At 43.2% G+C, this 24,372-nt stretch overlaps 1 protein-coding gene across 1 annotated transcript in view; it reads right to left on the bottom strand.

The window, feature by feature from the left end:
* NPHP4 (nephrocystin 4) overlaps nt 1–24,372 on the bottom strand; it is a 174,946-nt gene that overhangs the window by 89,798 nt on the left and 60,776 nt on the right. Inside the window, exons 6-7 of the mRNA XM_078779516.1 lie at nt 18,330–18,489; nt 8,976–9,107 (exon numbers count right to left, since the gene is read on the bottom strand). Of these exons, the coding sequence (XP_078635642.1) occupies nt 8,976–9,107; nt 18,330–18,489 (292 nt within the window). The remainder of the gene's footprint in view (nt 1–8,975; nt 9,108–18,329; nt 18,490–24,372) is intronic.

The following is a 24,372-nucleotide window of genomic DNA, read 5'->3' as shown; positions in this document are numbered from 1 at the left end:
ACGTTGTTGTGTCGACGTGCCGTGTTGTTTTCCCTCGCGGTTTGGAATGTTTTTCCTTTTCATTTTTTTTCTCTTCTCTTTCTACTTGATGATGGTAGCAGTTCTGTACTCGCAAGCCGTTCGCCGTTCGCTTTGGCGTTGCGAATGGACCAAAACATTTCATGGACCAAACCATTTCATGTAAAGCGTTCGCCGTTCGCTTTGGCGTTGCGAATGGCCCAAAACATTTCATGGACCAAACCATTTCATGTAAATAGAGGGGGGGGATATAATTTTAGATATATATATAGTACGGGCATGCCCTAGTACATCAAAATGGCGGTGTTTGTAGTCAGCCGTTGTACGCTGTAATGACATCAGATGTAATCACATTACCCTGTCATGTGACCAGATCCTCAGCTCTGATTGGTATATGTTTGAGGGGACATACATACATACATACATACATACATACATACAGATGGACAAACACTGTTCTAGACTGATTAGCCCTAAGGGATACACCGTAAAAATGTATACTCTCCATATGTATGGGTAGGGGATCACGTTTGTGAAGTTTCCTGTTGATGGGATAAGGTTAGTTTTTCTATCCAAGATGGCTGCCAGACCACATAACCTACAACATCATCATTTTCAAACTATATGCAGCAATGGTGCTAGATGATATTTGTAAAAATTCACATCGATAGGGTAAGCGGTTTCAGAGATATAATTATTTAATATTTTCCTTCAATCCAATATGGCTGCCACGCCACGTGACCAATTATGTTTTCTTGATAATCTTTTAATCGCCATGCCGAGTCAATGACACACGTAAAGTTTTGAGTCAATCAATTTGGTGGTTTGGGAGAAGATGCTTCAAGGTTTTAGGTGAAATCCAATTGGCTGCCAAACCATGTGACCTATGATGTCATAAATTTAATATTTCAATAAAAATGTGTCATAGATCATGTGCATGCAGTTTCAGATTTTTAGGATAAGGAATTTGATGAAAACATTTTTGACTGGTATACCACTTCACCTATGATGTCATCATTATCATGATTTTTTTCCCCTATTGGAAGTACTTGACAATGTGCCAAGTTTCAAATTTTTCCATTCAGCGGTTTCTGCGAAATAATTTTATCATTATTTGCGTTTAATCCAAGATGGCTGCCATACCACGTGACCTATGATGTCACAATTATCATGAAAACATTCTGCATGTGTGTCACTCCTACCCTGAACGTTTTGTCTCAATTGGACATGCGGTTGCTGAGAAAAACGAGGTTTAGCCCGTACGGACGGACAGACGGATGGACGTACGTACGGACAACCCGAAAACATAATGCCTCCAGCCACCCAGGAGGAGGAATAAAAAGTCTGGAAAACCACAGGTGGGACGGACAGACTGACAAACAGACAGACAGACAGACGGAGAGCAAACCTATAGTCCCCTTCGGTGAAACCGATAGGGGACTATTAACAGAAACTACAAAGATTATTGCTAAAAATGTATTAGACATTCAGTGTGTACCAATCCTCAGCACTGTTCTTTCCCACATTGGCTTCCCAAAGCCCTCTAACTGCCATCTTCCTGAACCACTTTCAATTTCTAGTGTATTTGGTGAAGTTGTTGATATCATTGTGACCACTGAACACTACCCCCATTTGAGTAGTGGTTCATGGTAATTATTTATGGAGATTGTAACCTCTCAAGTTACTCTGCCACATTCCAACAGAAGGGAAAGAGGGGATTATGTTTGCCAAGGGCACATCTATTCATTAGGGATAGAAGAGGTGGAAGGGGCTAAGTGGATACAAGAGATGGGGGCATTGAGGAAAATTGAAGTAAAGAAAATGGACATAACAGATACCAGATCTCTGCTCCAATAGGTTCTTCTGATCATTTGCTTGTTAAAGTGGACATCTCTCTGGCCATTCTCAGAGAGCCTTCTCAGTGCCGACGAATCTGGCATTTCACTCAGGCTGACTGGCACGGTCTTCAAGCAGCCGTCAATCATCTGGACTGGTCTCCCATCTCTACTGTCTCTGACATCAACTCTTCCTGAGAATTTTTCCAAAGCAAACTGCTCTCTCTCGTGCACAGATTTATCCCATCTCGTCTTCAGTTGTCTTACCCTTCCTCCCATCCATGGTACACTGAATCCTGTGGTGAGGCAGTTGCCATGAAACAACTTGCCTTCACCTCATGGAAGGCTAATCCAAATGAAGGTAAATCTCAATTCCTTTCACAAAGCTCAGAACAAGTATGCGTCTACCCTCAGGAGAGCCAGGGGACAATATCTCCCTACTCTCAAGACTGAACTCTCAAACCTGTCTCCCTCCTCCAAATCCTGGTGGCCTCTGGTCAAATCTGTTTCAGGTGTTTGTTCCCCTTCCATCCCCTCCCTCACCTCAAATGGCTACACAGCTGATACTGCACGTGAAAAAGCCGAATACCTCAACTCTGCGTTTGCCTCAAAATCTTGTGTCTCGAACCCATCTCTCTCTGAACCTACATTCCACAGTCGAACCCAGCTGCTCCTGGAATCTGTGTCCTTCTCTCCTGACAAGGTGGAGAAGTTTTTGTCAAACCTCGACTCGACCTGATTCTGCAACTGGACCAGACAGCATCAGCCCACGGGTCCGAAAATCCTGCTCTGCCACTCTATCTCACCCTCTCTCTGTTCTCTTCACCGTCTCTTTTGCTCAAGTGCATCTGCCATCAGCTTGGAAATCAGCAAACATTACTGCTTTACATAAAAAGGTGCAAAAACAGATCCTTGCAACTACAGACCAATCAGCCTGCTCTCAATAATCAGCAAGGTCATGGAATCCATCATCGCTTCTGACATCAAATCCTTCCTCTTCTCCAATGGCTTGATCTCAGATCATCAATTTGGATTCAGACCAGGTCATTCTACTCTGCACATGCTGCTTCTGCTGTCTCAACAATGGATGTGGGTCCTCAATGCCAAACAGGGAATCAGAGCTGTCTCCCTTGACATATCACATGCCTTAGATATGGTCTAGCACCCCGCTCTGCTCACCAAACTCTCCTCCTATGGTATCCATGGAAAAATCCATGCATGGCTTGCGGACTTCCTTTCTGGTCGTAGTCAACGTGTGGCCCTGAATGGATTTCTCTCATCACCCCTTCCTGTTCTGGCTGGAGTTCGCCAAGGTAATGTTCTGGGCCCTGTGCTTTTTCTGGTCTTCATTAATGATCTCTCCAACTCTCTGGAAAATCTCTCTATCTCTTTGCTGATGCCTCCACTCTCTGCCGCTCCATATCTCATCCCTCAGATCGGCAGTCTGCAGCCTCTTCACTCTCTGCAGACCTGGACAAAATCACAGACTGGTCAAACAAGTGGAACATGTCTTTCAATCCTGACAAATCTCACACTCTCACTATGTCTCTCTGAAAAGTGTTTGGAAAACCCTCCCATCTATTTTCTCAACAATACTCTTGAAGAAGTTCTGTCACTCAAGGTTTTGCGTCTCACTATCTGCCATGATCTTTCCAGGGAAAACCACATTTCAAATCTGGCCTCCAAAGCCAGTCGCCGACTGGGCATCCTCCGTCATGCGAAATTCTTCCTTGGCACACCTGAGCTCCTCACCACATACAAGGCTTTCATCCGCAGCTCAATGGAATACTGCTCTCCCCTCTGGGCTGGTGCTCCTGCCTCACACCTAGCTCGGCTTCACGCTGTTGAAAGCAAAGCTTTCAGAATCATTGGAATCTCCCACGATAAAGCTAACTCCGAGGGCCTTTCACTCACTCACCGCAGGCAGGTTGGTGGTCTTTCTGTCTTCTGCCAACTCCTCTCCGGCCGAGCTCCCCCAGCTCTGCCTGTGTTCTGTCCCCCAAATATTCCTGCAGGTCGCACAAGATCTGCCAGCAACCCTCTTATGGTGAAACTGCCAATGTCAAGACTCTCTGCTCACCTTCACTCTTTCATTCCTCTTTTCTCCCGCCTTTGGAACAAACTCCCTCACCCCCTTCAATCCCACTCCTCCCTCCAGGTCTTCAAAACAGCTGTTCACCACCATCTCTTATCTTCCCCCATCCAAAACCTTGTTCTTTTCTACCCCCGTTAATTCACCCCAGATCCACTTTTCTGAAATACCGACTTCTTTCCTGGAAGTCCTAGGAGTGTCCATGTGTTTTATACCTCTCCCACCCCCCCCCCCTCCTTCCCATACCACCTCCGCCCAAGCTCTCTCCCTCCCTCAGATCTCCCGATGTCCCTGTTCTCTACTGTTGTACTTGTGTGCCTCCCTCTCTCTCCCCATCTTGTCTCCCGCTCTCTTTGTCATATGCTTTATGTCTCAGTTTGTTTTTTTGTGATTAATGTTCGCTCTTACTAACAGTTAGCTCTTGTTTTTTTTGTGATTAATGTTATCTCTTACACGAGCCTCGATCTTGTATACAAAAAAAATAAATGCTGGTTAAATAGAAAGGAGGGTGGAGGGAGTGTAGGATGGGCACGAATGGAGCATGTGAAAGTCAGGGATGAAAACCCACCAATTAAGGAACATGCAATTAAATGGCCACATGTCCCAACACCAATTGCCTCTTTCGCCATGAAAGGTGAGACAAATAAAACTCAGAATTTGAGCAAATAAAAATTATGTCATAAAATCAAAATAGTGCAATTGACAATAAAGATGTAATAAATACATGTCATTCCCATGTGATTTGGAAGGAGTGGGTGTGCCTTGTCTGGGTATTTTGGTGCAAGGCAGTGTGTGCTGCCATTCTCTGAGCGATGTGCTGCATTTTTGTCTCTCCCTTATCTTGGCGGATTTCTGCAGTGCTTTGTTCTAGAACACTCGTGTTGCAATCTGCAAATGCTAGGTGTCACCACCATCACCACCAACTAAAGAATTATGTAGGGTTTGGCATGCCCAATGGGTTCATATATTGTTTGGGGCGCATGAAAATAGAAGCCCCTCTTTGCATCCACCCAGTGATGTTTCAGGATCAGTGGGATGACAGACATTGTTCTATCCAGAAAACCTCTGTGATGCCTTACTGTGGTCTCTGGAAATATTCAGACCACAGGAGCTTTGGTGAGCTCCCACATACTTGTGGCATTGAAAGGGCCAATGCCCCCATTTTGCATGTGAAAAGATGACATTTGCTTTCCCTCTCTTCTGATGGTAACCTTCTCTCCCACGCACCACTCCCCCCCAAGGATGCCTGGCTGCAATTTTTGGAAATAATGCAGGAAGTGAAAGGCATGCCCATTAATATCCATCTGATATAGCTGCCAACTGCCTGGACGTCTGTTTGCTGCAGCTGCCAACTGCCTGGGAACAGACCGCTGTATATGGTCGATGCCATTGCTTGTGTATGGATTGTCCATTCCCATGGCCATGTTGGCACTTGGCCCCAGGGGCGCTGTAAGGGGGGGAAAAGTTAGGATGATTTCAAGGGCCCTGCACCGACGGGGGCCCTAAAAATTATTAGAACATTAGGTAAAAATTCTCAACATTAAATTATTAACCAGGCTTTGCAGTCTTGCCATGCTGTCTATTGAAAGTCAGTTGGCTAGAAAGCTGGACTTCAAAGACTTGATCAGTGACTTTGCTAGCAACAAGGCTCGGTGCTCGGCTCTTGGTGTGTAAGGCTGAGCAAGGACCAGTGATAACTAAATGGCATGGCCATGGATATTGGATCACTACACTTGATATGTATACTTGTATGTATACTCTACTGCTAATTTTATTATTTTGTTTGTTATATCATTCTATAGATGATAATGTTAATTTATTTTAATTGAAGAGGTTAATGTATGTTGTAATTCTTACCATTAAAATTACATTTAGAGTGTAAAAGATGGCATTGAGCACATTTCTTGTGTGGGTATCAGTCTTGCATCAAATAGTGAATTCCATACTGTATGCAGAAATATAAGCATTGTTTCAACCTCCTGGCAAAAATGTCGGGGAAAAAATGTGCGCGCGTGCTTCCTAGGGGCCCATTGTGATATCATTTCATGGGGCCCAAAATCCCTGGCGGCGCCCCTGCTTGGCCCATCACCCTTGATAACACAGACATCTTCAATTCCCATCATGCTAGACCACAAGTGTGAAATGGTGGAGGGTTCTCAAAGTTGACTTGCCTTACAGGTAACAGGTAATCTGACAAGTACAGGGCTGCATGATTTCACGAGCTGCAAAATAGAGTAAGAAGTGACCACTATTGGCAAAATGGAGATGTCAGTACATCTGGTGAACTGCCACTTCCAAAAACACCAATGAGTTGTTATGGTCAAAAGAGATGTAGGAAACAGATTCCTCAACAGAATTGGTTCAGATTTCCCAGATATTTGTTCCCTCTTCCACCAAATGTACTGGTCCAAGGAGGATTTCATCCTATGGATAAACGGAAACAGTGTTACAATGATCACCTCAGAAGAGGCAGTCCACCAGGAAGACCCAATGCATGGGCATCGGACCATGATGAAAAGTAGGGGGATCCAACTTGGTAATTATCGACTATACTAGCATTGTGTCCTATCTGCATTCAAAGCAAGGGGGGAATGCCACCCCCCTCCAGAATATTTTCAAAATTCCGAAGGTTCATTTCACGCATTTTTTGTTTTGGGGTTACAGAGGGTAGAAAAGATCTTGGTTTTGGATTGGGTACGATCTGAAATGGTGGTGAACAGCTGTCTTGAAGGAAGACCTGGCGGGAAGAATGAGATTGAAGAGGATGTGAAAGTTGGTTCCACAGGCTTGAAAAAAAGAGGAACAAATGAGTGGAGGTGAGCAGTGATCCTGGATTTAGGTCGTTTTTAGGTAGTCCTCAGACCTTCATTTTTTGCATGAATGGGCATGGAGCCTAGGGCGGTCAAAAAATGATATTCCGAATTTTAATCTTAGCTGTAGTCGCCCCTGTTAGGTATCACCCAATAACTATACTTGGCAAAAAAAGAAACGCAGGTTTTTATGTCAAACTCTACCCTACCCGAACCCAAACCCTAACCCTAACAACCCCAACCCTAACCCGAACCCTAACAACTAACCCTAACAACTACCCTGGAATCTCCCGCGATGACGCTATCTCCGAGGGCCTTTCACTTACTCACCACAGGCAGGTTGGTGGTCTTTGCGTCTTCTACCGACTCCTCTCCGGCCTTGCTCCCCCAGCTCTCTCTGGGCTCTGTCCCCCAAATATTCCTACAGGTCGCACAAGATCTGCCTGCAACCCTCTCATGGTTAAACTGCCGAAATCAAGACTTTCTGCTCACCTTCACTCCTTCATTCCTCTTTTCTCCCACCTCTGGAACAAACTCCCTCACTCTCTTCAATCCCACTCCTCCCTCCAGGTCTTTAAAACGGCTGTTCACCACCATCTCTTATCTTCCCCAATCCAAAACCTTGATCTTCTCTACCCCCGCTAATTTCACCCCAAATCCACTTTATTGAGGTGCCGACTTCTTTCCTGGAAGTCGTTGGTGTCCTTGCGTTTTATACCTATCCTGCCTCCCCGCAGGCCCTCTCCCTCCCACACATCTCCCGATGTCCCTGCTCTCAAATGTTGTGTTTGTGTGCTTCCTCCCCTTCTCTCCCCATCTTGTCGACCGCTCCCCTTTTTATATACTTTGTTTGCTTGTTTGTTTGATTTGTTTGTTTGATAAATGTTAGCTCTTTCACGAGCCTCGACTCTGTATACAAAAAAAACAAGAAAAACAAACAAAAAAACCCCCTAACCCTACCCTAACAACTCGTGGCATTATCGTCTGCTGAGTGAATTCGGGTCAAGCCTCCATGGACCATAGACTACCACAGGAACATCAACATTTTAATGCAATTTAGCCTTGGAAGCCACAGTAAGTGATTGTTTGAAAATCCATTCAACCCCCATTGTGGTGGTTCAGCGAGGCATGACGCTCAAGAAATGTGGTTGAAAATACAGGTGCTTAAAATGGTATTACAAATCTTTGTCATTGATAATTTGTGCACAACAATGCACATTAAAAAATGCGTCTTATCAACTTGCGTTTCTTTTTTTTGCCAAGTATATTTAGGCCAAATTTTAGCTTATTTTGGTAACATTTAGAGGTTGCGCCATAAGTTGACTTTTTTAAAAATGAACCATATGTTGAAAGATGTTGCCTTTTGCAACAGCCACGCTTCCTGTACATTTTAGCTTTGTCTGAAACAAATTATCGGCCGATAACTTTTGACACAAGGCTAAAACACTGACCACAACCCCGTGAACAAGGCTTGCGATCCAAATATCTAAAGAAAAAAAATAGATTTTATTTAAAAAATGATAATGTGGTGCAACCTCTACATTAGCTCCGATGTCATTGTGTTTTGGGTTGTAGAGTTATCTGATATAGTGGAACAAGGATGCACACAACCAGCAGAGGAATTTTGATTATATATATTTTAGTTTTACCACATGAATGTAAACCACCCTAATGGAGCCTCACTCATATGGAGCCTCAGTTCACCAAACAAGGAGAGATCCCCACCCAGGCCATACCCGACTAGACCCTTGTAACTTGTAACATCAAACCCTATTCCTGTTCAGACCCATATGAAGAAAATTTTGATTATAAGCCAACTGATGAAGGCCAATTCTCACAACACACACACTAACTTGAATCTACTCATGCTGGAGGTGAGGCAAGGAGCATGGCTGGAGGCTTGCTGCCACTCCAAGGCAATGGCAGTACATGTCTTTTGTTTCCTGCATTTCAACCTAGGTGCAATTGTGACAGTGTATGCAGATATGAAGATTAAGAGAAGGAAGAAGAGTTAAAACAAGGAAGAACAGGAGGAAGAAGAAATGAGGAGGAAGTTGAAGGGGAAAGAAATGCAGGAATTTTCAGAAAAAAAACATTTAAACCGTTATTTTTGAGCAGAGCTTTAACTTTAAGACAAAAGTATTTTACAAGTCTCTAACATTGCTCTGTTGCCAATGAATGTCAAAAAAAAAAATTCTCGTCACGATTGTAAACACTCACCATTCTTCTTCATTACTGCCAGACGATGTAGGCCACCACCAGGGAACTCATTGCCTCGGGTGGTAGGTTCAACCACATGGGAATGAGGGTGTGGTACTTTCATTTGTTCACCTTTCCCACTCGGCACGTGACCTAATCAGAACAAAACAAATACTCTGATAATAATAACAAAACAATAACGTTATTATCTTCATCAAAAGACTCCAAAAACCACAACAACAATAATAACAAGAAAGAGAAATCAGAGATTGCAGGCCCTCACCAGGAGTTTTTAGTGGTTTTTAAGGCTTTTGTGTTAAAACAAATATGACGGCCGAACCACATGACCGATGACGTCATAATTATTTTTTTTCTCCTCCAATTTATCCCTAGATGAGGTTTAACAAATTTCATCTTGATCGGATGAAGTTTTGTACTTGTCGAATGATGACGTCATAATGGAGGCACCTATGACACCATTCACTTTTGTTATTCTGCATGGAGAATTCTTCCCAATGAGACATGACTCAATTTTGGCTGTGAAGCACTTTTTGAGATATAGAGGTGCAAAGTTTTTTGTTTTTTTTCCAAGATGGCGGCGGCCTTATCACGTGAGCTATGACGTCATAATTACCACTAAAAGATGACGTGACGAGGAGCTCCTATGGTGAAAATTTCCTGTCAATCGGTGCAATGACTGCAGAGAAAATAATTTTTAAAGAAAATAAACCTGAAAAATGGCAGTGCCAGAATGATTGACATGGCCTGGGAAGCTCATGCATAGTTTCTTCTTCTTCACACAATAACAACTTATAGCTTCCAGACCGTACAACCAATCATCTTGAAATTTTGGAAACTTGTTCCGCATCATGACTTCGACTGTATTATAAAGTTTCGCGTCGTCGATCAATGAAGCGGTTCAAGAGATACAATTTTTTAAAAAGATTTTCGTTCAATTATTTATCACTGCCAAACCATGTGACCTATTGAAAATTCCAAAAGGGCATTTTAGCATGCCGACATGTGGAACATAATTGTGAAGTTTCAATTCGATATGATCAAAAACGAGGGAGGAGCAAGGTTTTAAATGTTTATGCTTCAAAATGCCATTGCTCATAAACCATGTGACTTATGACGTCACGATCCCTGAACTTTTTGTTCGTCGGGGGTATGTGATTGTGCATACAAAGTATGGCCTTGATCTGTTCAGTCGTTTCGGAGAAAATGGGTTTTTAGTGGTTTTCCAGCCTCAACACTGAAAACAATATTGTGACCGAACCACGTGACCCATCAGGTCATTATTATTTTTTTCGCCATCAATTTATACCGAGATGATGCTCAAGAAATTCATCCTGATCAGATGAAGTTTTTTTACTTGTCGAATTATGATGTCATAATGGAGACACCTATGACATCATCATTCACTTATGTTATTCTGCATGGAGAGTTCTTTACAATGAGCCATGTCTCAATATTTTCTACACAGCACTTTTGGAGATCTAGAGGTGGAAAGTTTTTCAGTTTTTCCAAGATGGCGCACGTACCACGTGGCCTGTGACGTCATAATTGCCATCAACAGATCTTACAGGCCGAGGTGCTCCTATGGTGAAAATATCCTGTCAATCGGTCCAACTGTTGCAGAGAAAATGAATTTTTTAAAGAAAATAAATCCGAAAAATGGCAGCGCCACAATCAGTTACATGGCCTGAGAAGAAAAAGTGTTGCGTTTCTTCTTCTTCTTCCAAAAATAACGAGTTCTGGCTTCCAGACCGTACAACCAATATAGCTGAAATTTTAAACACTTATTCTGCTTGACGGCAGCTACAGTACATTAACGTTTCAAGTCTATCAATGCAGCGGTTCAAGAGATAGAAGCATTTTAAAATTTCCGTTCAATTATTTATTGTGGCCAAACCATGTGACCCAAGTAACGTTTTAACTTTCACACATGGGGAACATTTGCATTAAGTTTCCACTCGATATGTTTAAAAAATGAGGGAGGAAATAGGTTTTAAAGATTATGCTTAAAAACGTCATAACTCCAAAACCATGTGACATATGACATCATGATTGTTGAACCTTCTGTTCATCATGGTTATGCGATTATGCATGCAAGGTTTGGGCTCGATCTGTTGAGCTGTTGCAGAGAAAAAGGGGTTTTAGTGTTTTTCACGAAAAACAATATGGCGGCCTATGATGACTAATGACATGACCTATGCCGTCATTAATATTTTGTTCTTCATCAATTTATCCCTAGATTATGCTCAATAACTATGACATCATAATGGAGGCACCTATGACATCATCATTCACATGGGCTGTTCTCCATGGATAGTTCTTTACAATGAGACATATGTCTCCAGTTTTTCTGTGCAGTGCTTTTTGAGATTATAGGGGTGCGAAGTTTTTCGTTTTGTCCAAGATGGCATCCATACCACGTAACCAATGACGTCATAACTAGCAGTAAAAATTGTACAGGTTTGGCCAATCACTTGGTGAAAATTTCGTGCCAATCGGACCAACGGTTGCAGAGAATTTTGCTTTTAAAGTTTTCAGACATGAAAAACAGAGGCGGAAGAATAAGAAGAATAAACTATGGGAGTTTTAATAGGAATTCGTCTACATTGTAAATGTAGAGGAAACACCTAATAGTCAGGGCCCTTAGGGATATTTTGGGGCCGTTTGGTTCAAATTCTTCCAAAAGCACCAAATTTGGCCCAGATGTTGCCCATGCCATACTCTTTCGATTTTTGACGGGTGCCAAGATGGGCGCCCCCCCCCCCCCGGGGGGCCCATATTGGCGAAATACTAAATGGCCGCCACCCGGATCAGAGGAAAATCAGTTAAATAACCAAAAGGGTTGGAATCATGTATGATACCACTTTTCAGGGGTATTCGAGGTCGAGGAATCCAATTATGATGTTATTTTGATGATTCGAGGTCAAGGTCAACCCTCAAGGTCATCTTAAAGGTCATTTTTGAGTCAAACGTGTCGGTTTTTGAGTTTTTTGTCAAGATTTACGCGAGGTTCACCATTTTATGTTTCTGGGTTGGGTAATCGAACTCTGACCTTATTTTTGAACAATTAGAGGAAATATTTACATGTCTATTTCCTAATTTTCAGGCATATGCAGTTCATCAGTCTAATTACAAAGGTACGGATTTGATGTTTTATGAACTGTATGCCATATCCTTGTGTTTAATTTTTGTGCGATCATGATCTGGGTTCATGTATACATGATTGTATACATGTCATAAATATGACGTCATAGGTCATTTGACCTGGCGGCCATATTGGATTTTATGAAAACCTTAAAAATAGATCCCTGCCTTCATTTTTCGATCGATTCATTTTGAACTTTGACCACTTATAGTACGCCATGTGATTGGATGCATATCCTAATTATGACGTCATAGGTCAGGTGACATGGCGGGATGGACCGGTATGGTCCCCGGATCATACCGCCCTTGGTGCCCGTCAAAAATCGAAAGAGTATGGCATGGGCAACATCTGCGCCAAATTTGATGCTTTTGGAAGAATTTGAACCAAAATATCCCTAAGGGCCCTGACTATAACTAAGCTTACTCTGACACAGAATGAATGGAAAAAAACATCAAATTACTGATGCAAGTTGCTCAGCTTAAATGCACAGATACTAAAAAGAAATACAGGCAATATAAGATGAATGAAACCATAAAAAGTAGATGGATGAGATATTTTAAAGTCTTTAAGTATTACCTAATAAAATAGAATTCAACAGAGGAAACTCACAGAAAAATTGCATTGCATTAAATTTCTCCAGACTGTATTAAAGCTTGCTGCCTGGTACATGGGAAACTGAGTATAAAATTAAAATGTAAATGCAAGAAAGATTGTTATGGAATCGACTAAGGGCATCTTTGAGGACATTTTGCGTCCATCAGTTTGAAGAAAAGAGAATTGTCCTCTCGTCAGGTACATTTCCAATTTTATTATTTGACTCGGGACACGAACATTCAACTTCGGTTTTCCGTCTGCAGCGTGCTTGGCAGGTTTTCAGGACCTTTCACAAGCTTTTTTTTTTTTTTTTTTTTTTTTTTTTGTATACAATATCGAGGCTCGTGAAAGAGCGAACATTAATCACATGAACACACAGAAAGACAAACCGACACATAAAACATATAACATAGGGAGCGGTAGACAAGATGGAGAGAGAGGGGGAAGGACACAAACACAACATTTGAGAGCAGGGACCGAGAGACATGGAGACATCGAGAGATCTGAGAGAGGGCGAGGGCTTTGGGGGGGGGGGGCGTGGGAAGGGGGCAGTGGGAGAGGTATAAAACATATGGACACTGCCAGGACTTCCAGGAAAGAAGTTGGAATTTCAAACAAGGTGGATCTGGGGTGAATTAGCGGGGGTAGAAAAGATCAAGGTTTTGGATGGGGGAAGATAAGAGATGGTGGTGAACAGCTGTTTTAAAGACCTGGAGGGAGGAGTGGGATTGAAAGGAGTGAGGGAGTTTGTTCCAGAGGCGGGAGAAAAGAGGAATGAAAGAGTGAAGGTGAGCGGAGAGCCGAGATTTCGGCAGTTTAACCATCAGAGGGTTGCTGGCAGATCTTGTGCGACCTGTAGGAATATTTGGGGGACAGAGCACAGAGAGAGCTGGGGGAGCAAGGCCGGAGAGGAGTCGGTAGAAGACAGAAAGACCACCTACCTGCCTGCGGTGAGTGAGTGAAAGGCCCTCAGAGATAGCTTCATCGCGGGAGATTCCAATAATTCTGAAAGCTTTGGTTTCAACAGCGTGAAGCCGAGCTAGGTGTGAGGCAGGAGCACCGGCCCATAGGGGAGAACAGTATTCCATTGAGCTGCGGATGAAAGCCTTGTATGTGGTGAGGAGCTCAGGTGTGCCGAGGAAGGACTTCGCACGACGGAGGATGCCCAGTCGGCGACTGGCTTTGGAGGCCAGCTTGGAAATGTGGTTTTCCCAAGAAAGATCATGGCAGATAGTGAGACCCAAAATCTTGAGCGACAGAACTTCTTGGAGAGGATTGTTGAGAAAGTAGATGGGAGGGTTGTCCAGTCGATCTTTTCGGAGAGACATAGTAAGAGTGTGAGATTTGTCAGGATTGAAAGACATGTTCCACTTGTTTGACCAGTCTGTGATTTTGTCCAGGTCTTCAGAGAGTGAGGAGGCAGCAGACTGCCGATCTGAGGGAAGAGGAATGGAGCGGCAGAGAGTGGAGTCATCAGCAAAGAGATAGAGAGGATTTTCGAGAGAGTCAGAGAGATCATTGATGAAGACCAGAAAAAGCACGGGGCCCAGAACACTGCCTTGGGGAACTCCAGCCTGAACAGGAAGAGGAGATGAGAGAAACCCATTCAGGGCCACACGTTGACGACGACTAGAGAGGAAGTCCGCCAGCCATGCGTGGAGATTTCCATGGATACCAAAGGAGGAGAGTTTGGTGAGCAGAGCGGGGTGCCAGACCGTGTCGAAGGCACGTGATATGTCGAGGGAGACAGCTCTAATTTCCTGTTTGGCATTGAGGACCTCCATCCATTGTTGAGACAGCAGAAGCAGCATGTCCAGAGTAGAGTGACCTGGTCTGAAACCAAATTGATGATCAGAGATCAAGCCATTGGAGAAGAGGAAAGATTTCATATCAGAAGCAATGATGGATTCCATGACTTTGCTGATAATTGGGAGAAGGCTGATTGGTCTGTAGTTGCTAGGATCTGTTTTTGCACCTTTTTTGTGCAAAGCGGTGATGTTGGCTGATTTCCAAGCAGATGGCAGTTGACCTTGAGCAAAAGAGAGGGTGAAGAGAACAGAGAGAGGGTGAGATAGAGCAGCAGAGCAGGATTTTAGGACCCGTGGGCTGATGCCGTCGGGTCCAGTTGCAGAATCAGAGTCGAGGGTTGACAGAAACTTTTCCACCTTGTCAGGAGGAAAGGACACGGAGTCCAGGAGCAGCAGGGTCCGACTGGGTATGGTGGGTACAGAGAGGGATGGGTTTGGGACACAAGATTTAGAGGCAAACACAGAGTTGAGGCATTCAGCTTTTTCACGTGCGGAGTCAGCTGTGTAGCCGTTTGAGGTAAGGGAGGGGATGGAGGGGGAACAAACACCAGAAACGGATTTGACCAGACGCCACCAGGATTTGGAAGAGGGAGACAGATAAGAGAGTTCGGTCTTGAGAACGGAGAGATATTGTTTCCTGGCTCTCCTGAGGGTGGACACACACTTGTTTCGGGCTTTGTGAAAGGAAATGAGAATTCCTTCCGTTGGATTTGCTTTCCAGGAGAGGAAGGCAAGTTGTTTCTGGGCAACAGCCTCACCACAAGATTCCGTGTACCATGGACGGGAGGAAGGGTATGACAACTGAAGACGAGATGGGATAAATCTGTGCATGAGAGAGAGCAATTTACTTTGGAAAAATTCCCAGGATGAGTTGATGTCAGAGGTGGTAGAGATGGGAGACCAGTCCAGATGATTGATGGCTGCTTGAAGACCGTGCCAGTTGGCCTGAGTGAAATGCCAGACTCGTCGACGCTGAGCAGGCTCCCTGAGGATGGTCAGAGAGATGTCCACTTTAACAAGGACATGATCAGATGATCCGATCGGAGCAGAAGAAGAGCAGCAGACATTTTCAGGGAAGTTAGTCATAACCAAGTCCAGAAGAGAAGATGTTCCGTTGACTGAGATCCGGGTCGAGAAATTGACAGATTGTGTCAGTCCCAGTGAGTCACAGAAGTCCTTTGCTGAGGAGCCATGGCTGGTGAGAGAGGTACCCACACCCAGCCAACTGGCATGATGACAGTTGAAATCACCACATATGAGGAAGAGAGAGTTGGGATGAGTAGATAGAAGTTGGTCCATATCATCAGACAGCGAGATGTAGATGGAGTCATCACTGTTTGGTGGACGGTACAACACACATATGAACAAGAGGTGGGAGCGAAGGGGAAGCTTTGTTCACCTAAGGTCGTGGAGGGTTACGTGTTTTGCTTGACACGGCATGGAGAGTCATTACTACAAGGATCAATATCACTTGCTCCTTATTCATCAGGAAAGATTTGGGTTGAAACGTCCATGAGTTTGGAAATGCTCCACTGCTCTTGTTGAAAGATTCAGGGATTGTACAGTTTTTCAATCATCAAAATTAACAAACAACCCTGTATTGCATGACACCTTTTCCAGCTATATCTTAAGAATAGTTGAACAATTTCAGCAAAAAACTTTTTTAAATGAGTAAACTCATGAACTAAAAGTGAACTAGAACAACACTCTTCGACGTCACGACGTCGACCGATATGCCTCCACCCACATTATTACATCATTATAATACTTGTACCAAGTTGGATTTAAATCCCTTCAGCTATTCACATGTTATCACATTTTTACCTGACATGACATCTGACCTTTGACCTCTTGACCCCAAAATTTAATCAGTTCATATTTACATCATTCTACATAATTATTGCCCCAAATTCGGTCAGAATCCCATCACTGGTTCACAAGTTATCACGGTAACAGGATTCTTACCTAACATGACATTTGACCTTTGACCTCTTGGCCCCAAAATTTAATCAGTTCATATTTACATCATTCTACATAATTGTACCAAATTTGGTCAGAATCCCATCACTGGTTCACAATGTATTGCGGTAACAGGATTTTTTTAACCTAACATGACCTCTGACCTTTGCCCTTTGACCTCGTGACCCCAAAATCTAATCAGTTCATCTTTACCTCATTATACATACCTGCACCAAGTTTGACGAAGATCCCATTAGCCGTTCTCAAGTTACCGTGGTAAAGAAAGCCTATCACGGACGGACAGACAGCGGACGGACAACCTGAAAACATAATGCCTCCGGCAATTTCGTTGACGGAGGCATACAAAGGACAATATGATAATGATAAGAGGACTATTATGTACTTTAGTTGAGTACACTATATTTTGCTTCAAATTTTAGAATAACTATCGTGATTTTAATTAATTGTTCATATAATTTCCCTGACGTTTGAGAAAATATATAATCACAGGATGTTCGTTTCATGAAACACCCAGGCCTATTAATTTGTCCTGACAAAAGTTGATACTCTTAGCAATGCCCAGGTTGAGTGTGCGAAGCAAAGCGAAGAGCAAGGTTAAGCAATTGGTTCACTTCTGCGTGTCTGTTCTTCTGTCTACAAACGTCAGTTTACGATCGAGGAACAACTTCATTTAAATTTATTCTTTTATTTTGAAAACAGATTGGAACATGAATCGGAAAAACGAATGTGTAGTTGGGCAGTACATTGGCTCTGAAGTTGTCCCGATCGTGCAGAGAGGAGTGAGAACGTTTTTTCACTTTGTCTGCCCAGTGTCTGTCAGTCAACCGATATTGAAAATCATTCCAAGCAGGAAACCTACCGTTTTTAGGGACATCATAAAGGACACAAACAACAGGCACAAATTATAAATGTAACTGTTAAAAGTAAGGTGGTGTAAAAGCTGCTGAATCAACGGTGGTGAACTCCGAAAATTTTTTTGGACATCCTTTAAAATAACTTTTTAAATTTCAATTGCATTATATACTTGAACACCACCACCTTTAGAGGCTGTTTTTCTCCGCAGAGCAGGGGTTGGCCTTTTTTGGGCACCTTGGTCCCCTTTTGAAGCAATGTTTTAGGGCCGGATGCCCTTCCTGCCGCCAACCCTGTTAGTCGCCTCTTGCGACACACATGGAATTACCAGTGAACTGGTACTCAATTTGCGAACCTTGGAAGGACGACAGGCTGAGTCAACCCCCCTGGTGTTAATTCAGCGATCATTCGGGATTCAAACCCAGGATCCCAAGCCGGCACCATAACCGCTAAGCCAACACCAGGCTATATATACTTAAACATTCTAAGCCTCTTTTGCCTCCTCAACACAAATTGCCTCTTTGGCACTTTTAAAACACACAGATAATTATTTGGCAGTATAAATTGTAATCTATATAATAAAACAGGAGCATCCGTCCGTCCCGAAACTACTCGCTCAGTCTTGGGGCTAGCCCTGCCGAGCCTTCTGTGAAACAGCAGCACCAGCCCAAATTGGGGACCTTTCTCCATGTATTTTTATTCCAAGTATTTAAGGCTTAAAGCAGACACTTTGGGAAATGCAACAGATTTCCTACAAGTCAGAATGTGAAAGTTACACTTTGGCAGCTGGGAATCAAAATACATAATGTTACAACTCTGCAGCTTATTCCAAAGTAACACCAAATCATTTACAGCCATTCATTCTAACCACAATAAGTCTTATTTTTCTTCTTATTAAGTGAATAAAACATTCACTACAGATAAAAGGCAAACTTAAAACAACACAATGAACTTCCAGAATCTTCCCAGGTGACTCACCAATGTTACCCAGCCGTACATGGAGCTGTCCCATCAAGAGGGTGCCCGTGGTCCATTGCATTTCACTACCAAAGGCAGGCTCATCGTCGGCCTGTGCTGCCATCATCACGTCCAGGGAACACGGGAGCTGCACTGCTCGCCGCCCTCCTCGCAGAAGGTGCTGGGTGCACAAGTATTTATGTGGAAGATTAGGCTGATGGTTTAACAAAGTGACTACTCCAAGGAAGTCATAAGTGACTTATACAACGTCAAGTTATAGCCACCACTGCTTTAAAAAGTTATTTCATGAGACACACGATAAAGAGTAGGGCAAGCAGGACAGAGTGAAAGTTTCTTTCTTCAGATCGAAAACGAAGGTCACAATATATTAAAGAAAGAATCGAGTTTAGGAGTGAGCTGTGTATGAGATTGACAAGTTATTGTGTGTAGTGAAAGGAAGCCATGACAGACTAGGTGGATGTTAGGGCACAAGGGACAAAGTTTGACCAAAGACAAGAAAACAGATTTTCAACTTATGAGAAACACAGAGACATTTCTGTCGGAAAAGGAGATGAAATATCGTGGAAAATGATAGTGATGAAAGATTGTCAAATAAATTTATCCTTTACCGATCACTTTATCCATTCATTTTGTTACCTAGGAGACATGCTGAATGGAGAAGGTGGATCAGACTCGGCAACGGTTGCTAGAGTGAGATGTGCATGGAAGAAGTTTCGGGAATTTAGTGGCGTGCTGACGAGGAGGGGAGTGTCGTTGAAGCTGAAGGGAAAGGTGTATGCTGTATGTGTGAGAAGTGTTATGATTTATGGGAGCGAGACATGGGTAATGAACGTAGAGCAGCAACGAAGGCTGGAAAGGGTGGAAATGCGAATGGTTCGGTGGATGTGCGGAGTATCGTTGAAAGAGAGGAAGACAAATGATGAATTGCGAAAGATGATGGGTATAGAGCCTGTGATTGATGCTGTGAAGAGGAACAGGTTGAGATGGTTTGGTCATGTGTTGAGGAAGGATGAAAGTGACTGGTTGAGAAGAGTGATGGAAATGAATGTGGAAGGAAGTAGAGGACGGGGAAGACTGAGAAAGACTTGGCTAAAGATGGTGGAAGAAGAAATCCGGGCAAGGGGGTTAACAAGGAGAGATGCAGAAAATAGGGCAAAATGGAGAAGATTGTCATGGGGACCGCAAGGCTAACCCCCGCTCTTGCAGGGAAAATGGCCTTAAAATGCCTGTTGTTGTTGTTGTTGTTGTAGTAGTATCCATCACCAAAGGAAAACCAAAATGTTTGTAATGAACTGTTGTGAAGAAAACCAAAAAATAAATGAATAAATACACAATCACACAAACAACATCAGCATTTAGAAACAAGGACACACAAACGAGATAACGCCTAGATAGAAGGCCCAATGTTGTTGTTGTTGGTGTTGTTGTATAGCCCTGGACAGTTCTCTGGAACAAGCCCGCTGTACAGAGACAGCTGATCAATCTCCCAGGAGCGACCCAGAGATTCCCCACATCCAGGATGGGGTACCCCCACCTTCACGAAGTCAGGGCCACGACAGAGTTAGAGAGAGAGAGAGAGACTTTTATGTTCTTTTATTACAAAAGTATAAAAAACAATAAACAAGAAATGATGATTTAAAGAAAACAATCACAACAGTTGCACAAGCATTTACATGATAAATAAACAAATTATCAGTAAATAAACAAGCAATTATTAAAGAAAACAACTACATAGTAAATACTAACTGACCCTCAGCTATTTTGCAAAATGCATCTCTCACACACCACTGCTTCTCAAAGAGTTGTACCTCAGACCAACAACAAAATTCCAGCTTCACTCTTGAAACACAGAGAGCTTTAAACATTTCCAAAACATCCGTACTATACGAATCATTCTGCATCTTTGATTTCCTGGTCTTATACTGTATATCGCCAACTTGGCTTGCGCAAGAAAGAAATGAATTAAAATTGTTGTTGGGGAATTGAACCGCCCACAAGGGCCAAAAATAAAGGCAGGAAAATCAAAAACAAAGGAAAACCGTGCAAGTAACATTTTAAAGAAAACAAATAAAGGAGTTAACCGGTCACAGTGTACATACGCATGGGGCAAGGTTTCAGTTTGTCCACAAAATGGACATTGCTCACTTATCGCTTGCGAGAAGCGGTGAATTAGGGAATTTGTGGGTAGGATCCAATGAGCAATTCTCCATTAAAGATCCGCAACACGTTTCGGCACAGGCTGTTTATAATACCACCCTCAAATAGGTTAATGGGGAGGGGTATTCTGCAGGACTGCAGGCCATCTACAGGGTACAGGGGAGGACAACAAAGGAAAAATGATTTTTTAGCATTGCATATACATACAGGGTCTTTCGATTGCTCCCAGAAAAGGATAGAGAGCGGCCAAAACTAATCGGTTCCAAATTGAGAGAACCAGATATAACACAGATTGGGTAAGGGTGGAGAAGATTCAGAGGTGGGCACGGGAGGGTTGCTTGCCCAGCCATTTGAGGCACAGTAGATGCGAAGCACCATTTTCAAAAAGTTGTCAACTATGCGACACGATCTAATGCCAACCGTCGAAGCCAGAGCAGTAGCACTGATCCACCTGTCATTGGTGGCGTTTCTCAAGTGACACAGTTTTGTTACTGAGGCATTTATAAACTTTTGAATGAAGGTGCTTTCATTCACCCACTCACCAAATACAGAGTTGTGAAATAATGGTTTGTTGAAGAACATGGATCGAACATAAGTCGTGGGGTCACGGAGACAGGTAAAGGCTTGCCACACATTCAGTAGGCTTTGGTGAAAGGCAGGTAGCATCGATAGATCTATCCTGGTCGAGTCCATCAGGAACAGCTTATGTGCAAGGTCCAACTTCCCCGCTTGATGTAAGATGCAGCTGGTAAGCTGTCTCCAGGCCAGACATGGTTCAAACAAGAAGCGCCATGTTGTTCGTAGGCGGAAAGCCATGATGCAGCACTTGACATTGACCAGCCCTTGGCCACCCTCTGCAGTTGGTAGGTTTAGAATCTCTGGTCTCAACCAATGCTTTCCGGACCAGAAGAAATGGATGATGCATTTTTGTATTCCCTCCACCAGAGTTTTGGGTGGCTGCAGGGAAAGACCCTTGTACCATAACTTAGTGATGACCAGACTGTTGATGACTAGTACCCTACCTCGGTAGGACAGTTGGCAGAGCAAGTTCTTCCATTTCAGTAACAGTACTTCAATGTGTGCCAACAAGCCTTCCCAGTTATGCCTCACAAAATTCCCAGGGCCAAGGAACACCCCTCGGAACTTAATCCAATCTCTTCTCCATGAAAGATTGGCAGGGAGAGCAGGAGGGAGAGGAAATAGGGGGCAGGTAGGGGGTAGGTAGAGGGTTGAAGCCACAGCGCTTCTGTTTTTGCCCAATTATTTATCTTGGCCGATGATGCCATCCTGAAGAGATCCAATGCACTCATCATCAAATCAACATCTTCTGACTGTCTGATGCAGACACAGATGTCATCTGCATAAGCAATGCAGATGTTGCATTGCTTATGCAGCTTCTGCAGCTTGCATACAACTTCGCTTCAAATAACAAATTATCATCAATGCTTCCTTTCACCATGCATGGGCTGAGGGGTTACGCCCGCTTTGCGGTGCTATTTATTAAGGGGTAGGTTCCAAAAGTAACACCAGACAAGGACTTCCGAAAGGTATTTAAGAGGGGCTCAAGGGATAAAGCGTACACAATTCCTGACAGAGGGCAGCCCTGCCTTACCCCTCTCCCAACACAAAAGGGGGGTACAAGTTCATTGTTTATCTTTAAGATAGCCAATATGTTTGAATAACATAATTGTATATGGGATAGAAAGAGAGGTCCAAAACCAAAACATTTTAGCACTTCAAAAAGATATGTATGAGAAACACAGTCAAAAGCTTTCTCCTGGTCGAGGAAGATCCAGCCACAACTTTCATAATAATTAATCTCACAGATTTCAATGACATCTCGGACAACAGAGATATTATCCTGAATATTGTGACCAGGAACACAATAAGTCTGGTCCATGTGTATAATGTCTCCTAGTAGGGGTGAGAGATGCAAGGCCCAAGCCTTTGAGAACATTTTATAGTCCGTACACAATAAGGACAATGGCCTCCACTGTGATATGAGCAATAAATTTCCTTTTTTAGGAAGCAAAGTAAGCACGGCTCTCCTGCAGCTTAGTGGGAGTTCACCCTTCTTCAAGCTCTCCAGGAAAACCAGAAACAAATCAGGTCCAATCAAGTCCCAAAATTTCTCGAACAACTCCACTGGCAGACCATCCAGGCCAGGTGATTTTCCTCTGTCCAGGCTTTTAAGAGCAACAGAAAGTTCCTCAAGCATGAGCGGTGACTCCAGATCCGTTCTTTGATTTGCAGTTTGTGTACCGACACCATCAAACAAGTTCGGAACAAGTTCGACATCGACATCTGTTGCCTGGTAAAGTGTAGAGAATAAGAGTCTTGCATCCTTCTTAATTTTTACAGGGTTGGTCGTGATTGAATTATCAGGACGTTTCAAAGCAGTAATTTGGGAATGAGGAAATTTTGTTTCAAAATCAAAGAAAAACCGGGTCAGAGAATCCAGGAGATAAAGGTGCTGAAAGCGTAGTCTTGTTAGCGCTCCTTGGGTTTGATTAGAATTTATATTATTAAGAAGAGACTTCTTCTCACATAGTCTTAGTTTCTTTTGGGGGGTAGGATGGGTTTTTTAAATTTGTTTGAATCTGGAGAATCTCCTTCTCCAGCTCCACTTTCATTCTGCGTTCTACCTGTGAGTTTAGAAAACAAAACTGCTGACAGAAATTTCCAATTTGGACCTTTGTGTTGTCCCACCACAATCGCTGGTCCTTAAAACTGGATTTGGAGCCTCTCAGATTGGACCACACCCTCTCAAAGGCATTCGTAAAGGAGGGGTTATCTAAGATGGAAATGTTCAGTTTCCAAAAAGAGTGGCGATTTGGAGATAACCCAACACGGTAACTCATGGTAATGAGGTGATGGTCAGAGAAACCAGACGGGGAAATTTCAGTGGTGGGGGAGAGGTTGGCAAATGGCAAATTTATATAAAATCCATCAAGTCTGGCAAGGGCCACTTGATTATTGGCAACCTTACACCAGGTAAATTGATGGGTGCCTGGATTTTGTATCCGCCAGATATCCTGAAAACGAAAATCTCTTATTATTTTAGATAACAGTCTGGCTGGTCTGGGGTGAGGTTCTGCGCCACTCTGATCGCACTCAGGTTGCAGGGTGCAATTAAAATCACCGCCTATTATAACGCACTTCTGCAAGTCCAACTGCATCATTTGGAGTCGTAACCTGTCATAGAAGGTTCGTCGGTCTGTGCCCTTTGAAGGGGCATAGACATTTATTAAAGTAAAATTAATGTCTCCATCAACAAAATCCAGTGAAGCGAAGTGACCTGGGATAATTTCCTGAAATGAGAGTTGGAGCGGGCAAAAATGGGGATTAATTAGAAAGGCAACTCCTGCTGTACAAGAGGTTGAATCTATAAAGTAGCCGGCCTTTTCCATCATTCGATTCCATATAGCGTGAGACGATGGAGTAGAGTGCGTTTCTTGTAAGAAAGCCACATCTAGTTTCCGTTGCCTTACAAGGTTGACAACTTGGAGCATCCTCGACTGGCTTGCACCACCATTTATATTGAGGCTACCAACGATAGTTAAAGAGATGTAAAAAAAGGTAAGGAAAGGGAAATATGCGTATCGTCTGTTTAGTTCATTTTTTTCCTTAACAATGTGTTTCTTAAGCCTACTGCATTGGGGTTCCGTGAAATTGTGGTCACTGGGTCGGCGAATAATACACCTTGCCGTTTCAATAAACCCATGCAGATCAGAAAAATGATTTTTTTTATTTCAATATATCTTTTTCTAAAAGTCTGGTTCAGAAACTTGAGTATTTGCGTTAGTAAGACGTTGGAATCAATGCATGTGTGGGAATTCCTCAATGTCATAGGATTCCTCCTCAGATATGTCAGAAGCATTATCAG

The sequence above is a fragment of the Myxine glutinosa genome, chromosome 6 (genome assembly GCF_964187855.1).
Source record: "Myxine glutinosa chromosome 6, kmMyxGlut1.1, whole genome shotgun sequence".
Classification (NCBI taxonomy): domain Eukaryota; kingdom Metazoa; phylum Chordata; class Myxini; order Myxiniformes; family Myxinidae; genus Myxine; species Myxine glutinosa.
The sequence above is the reverse complement of the archived record's forward strand: the minus strand, read 5'-3'. Positions and strand labels throughout refer to the sequence as shown.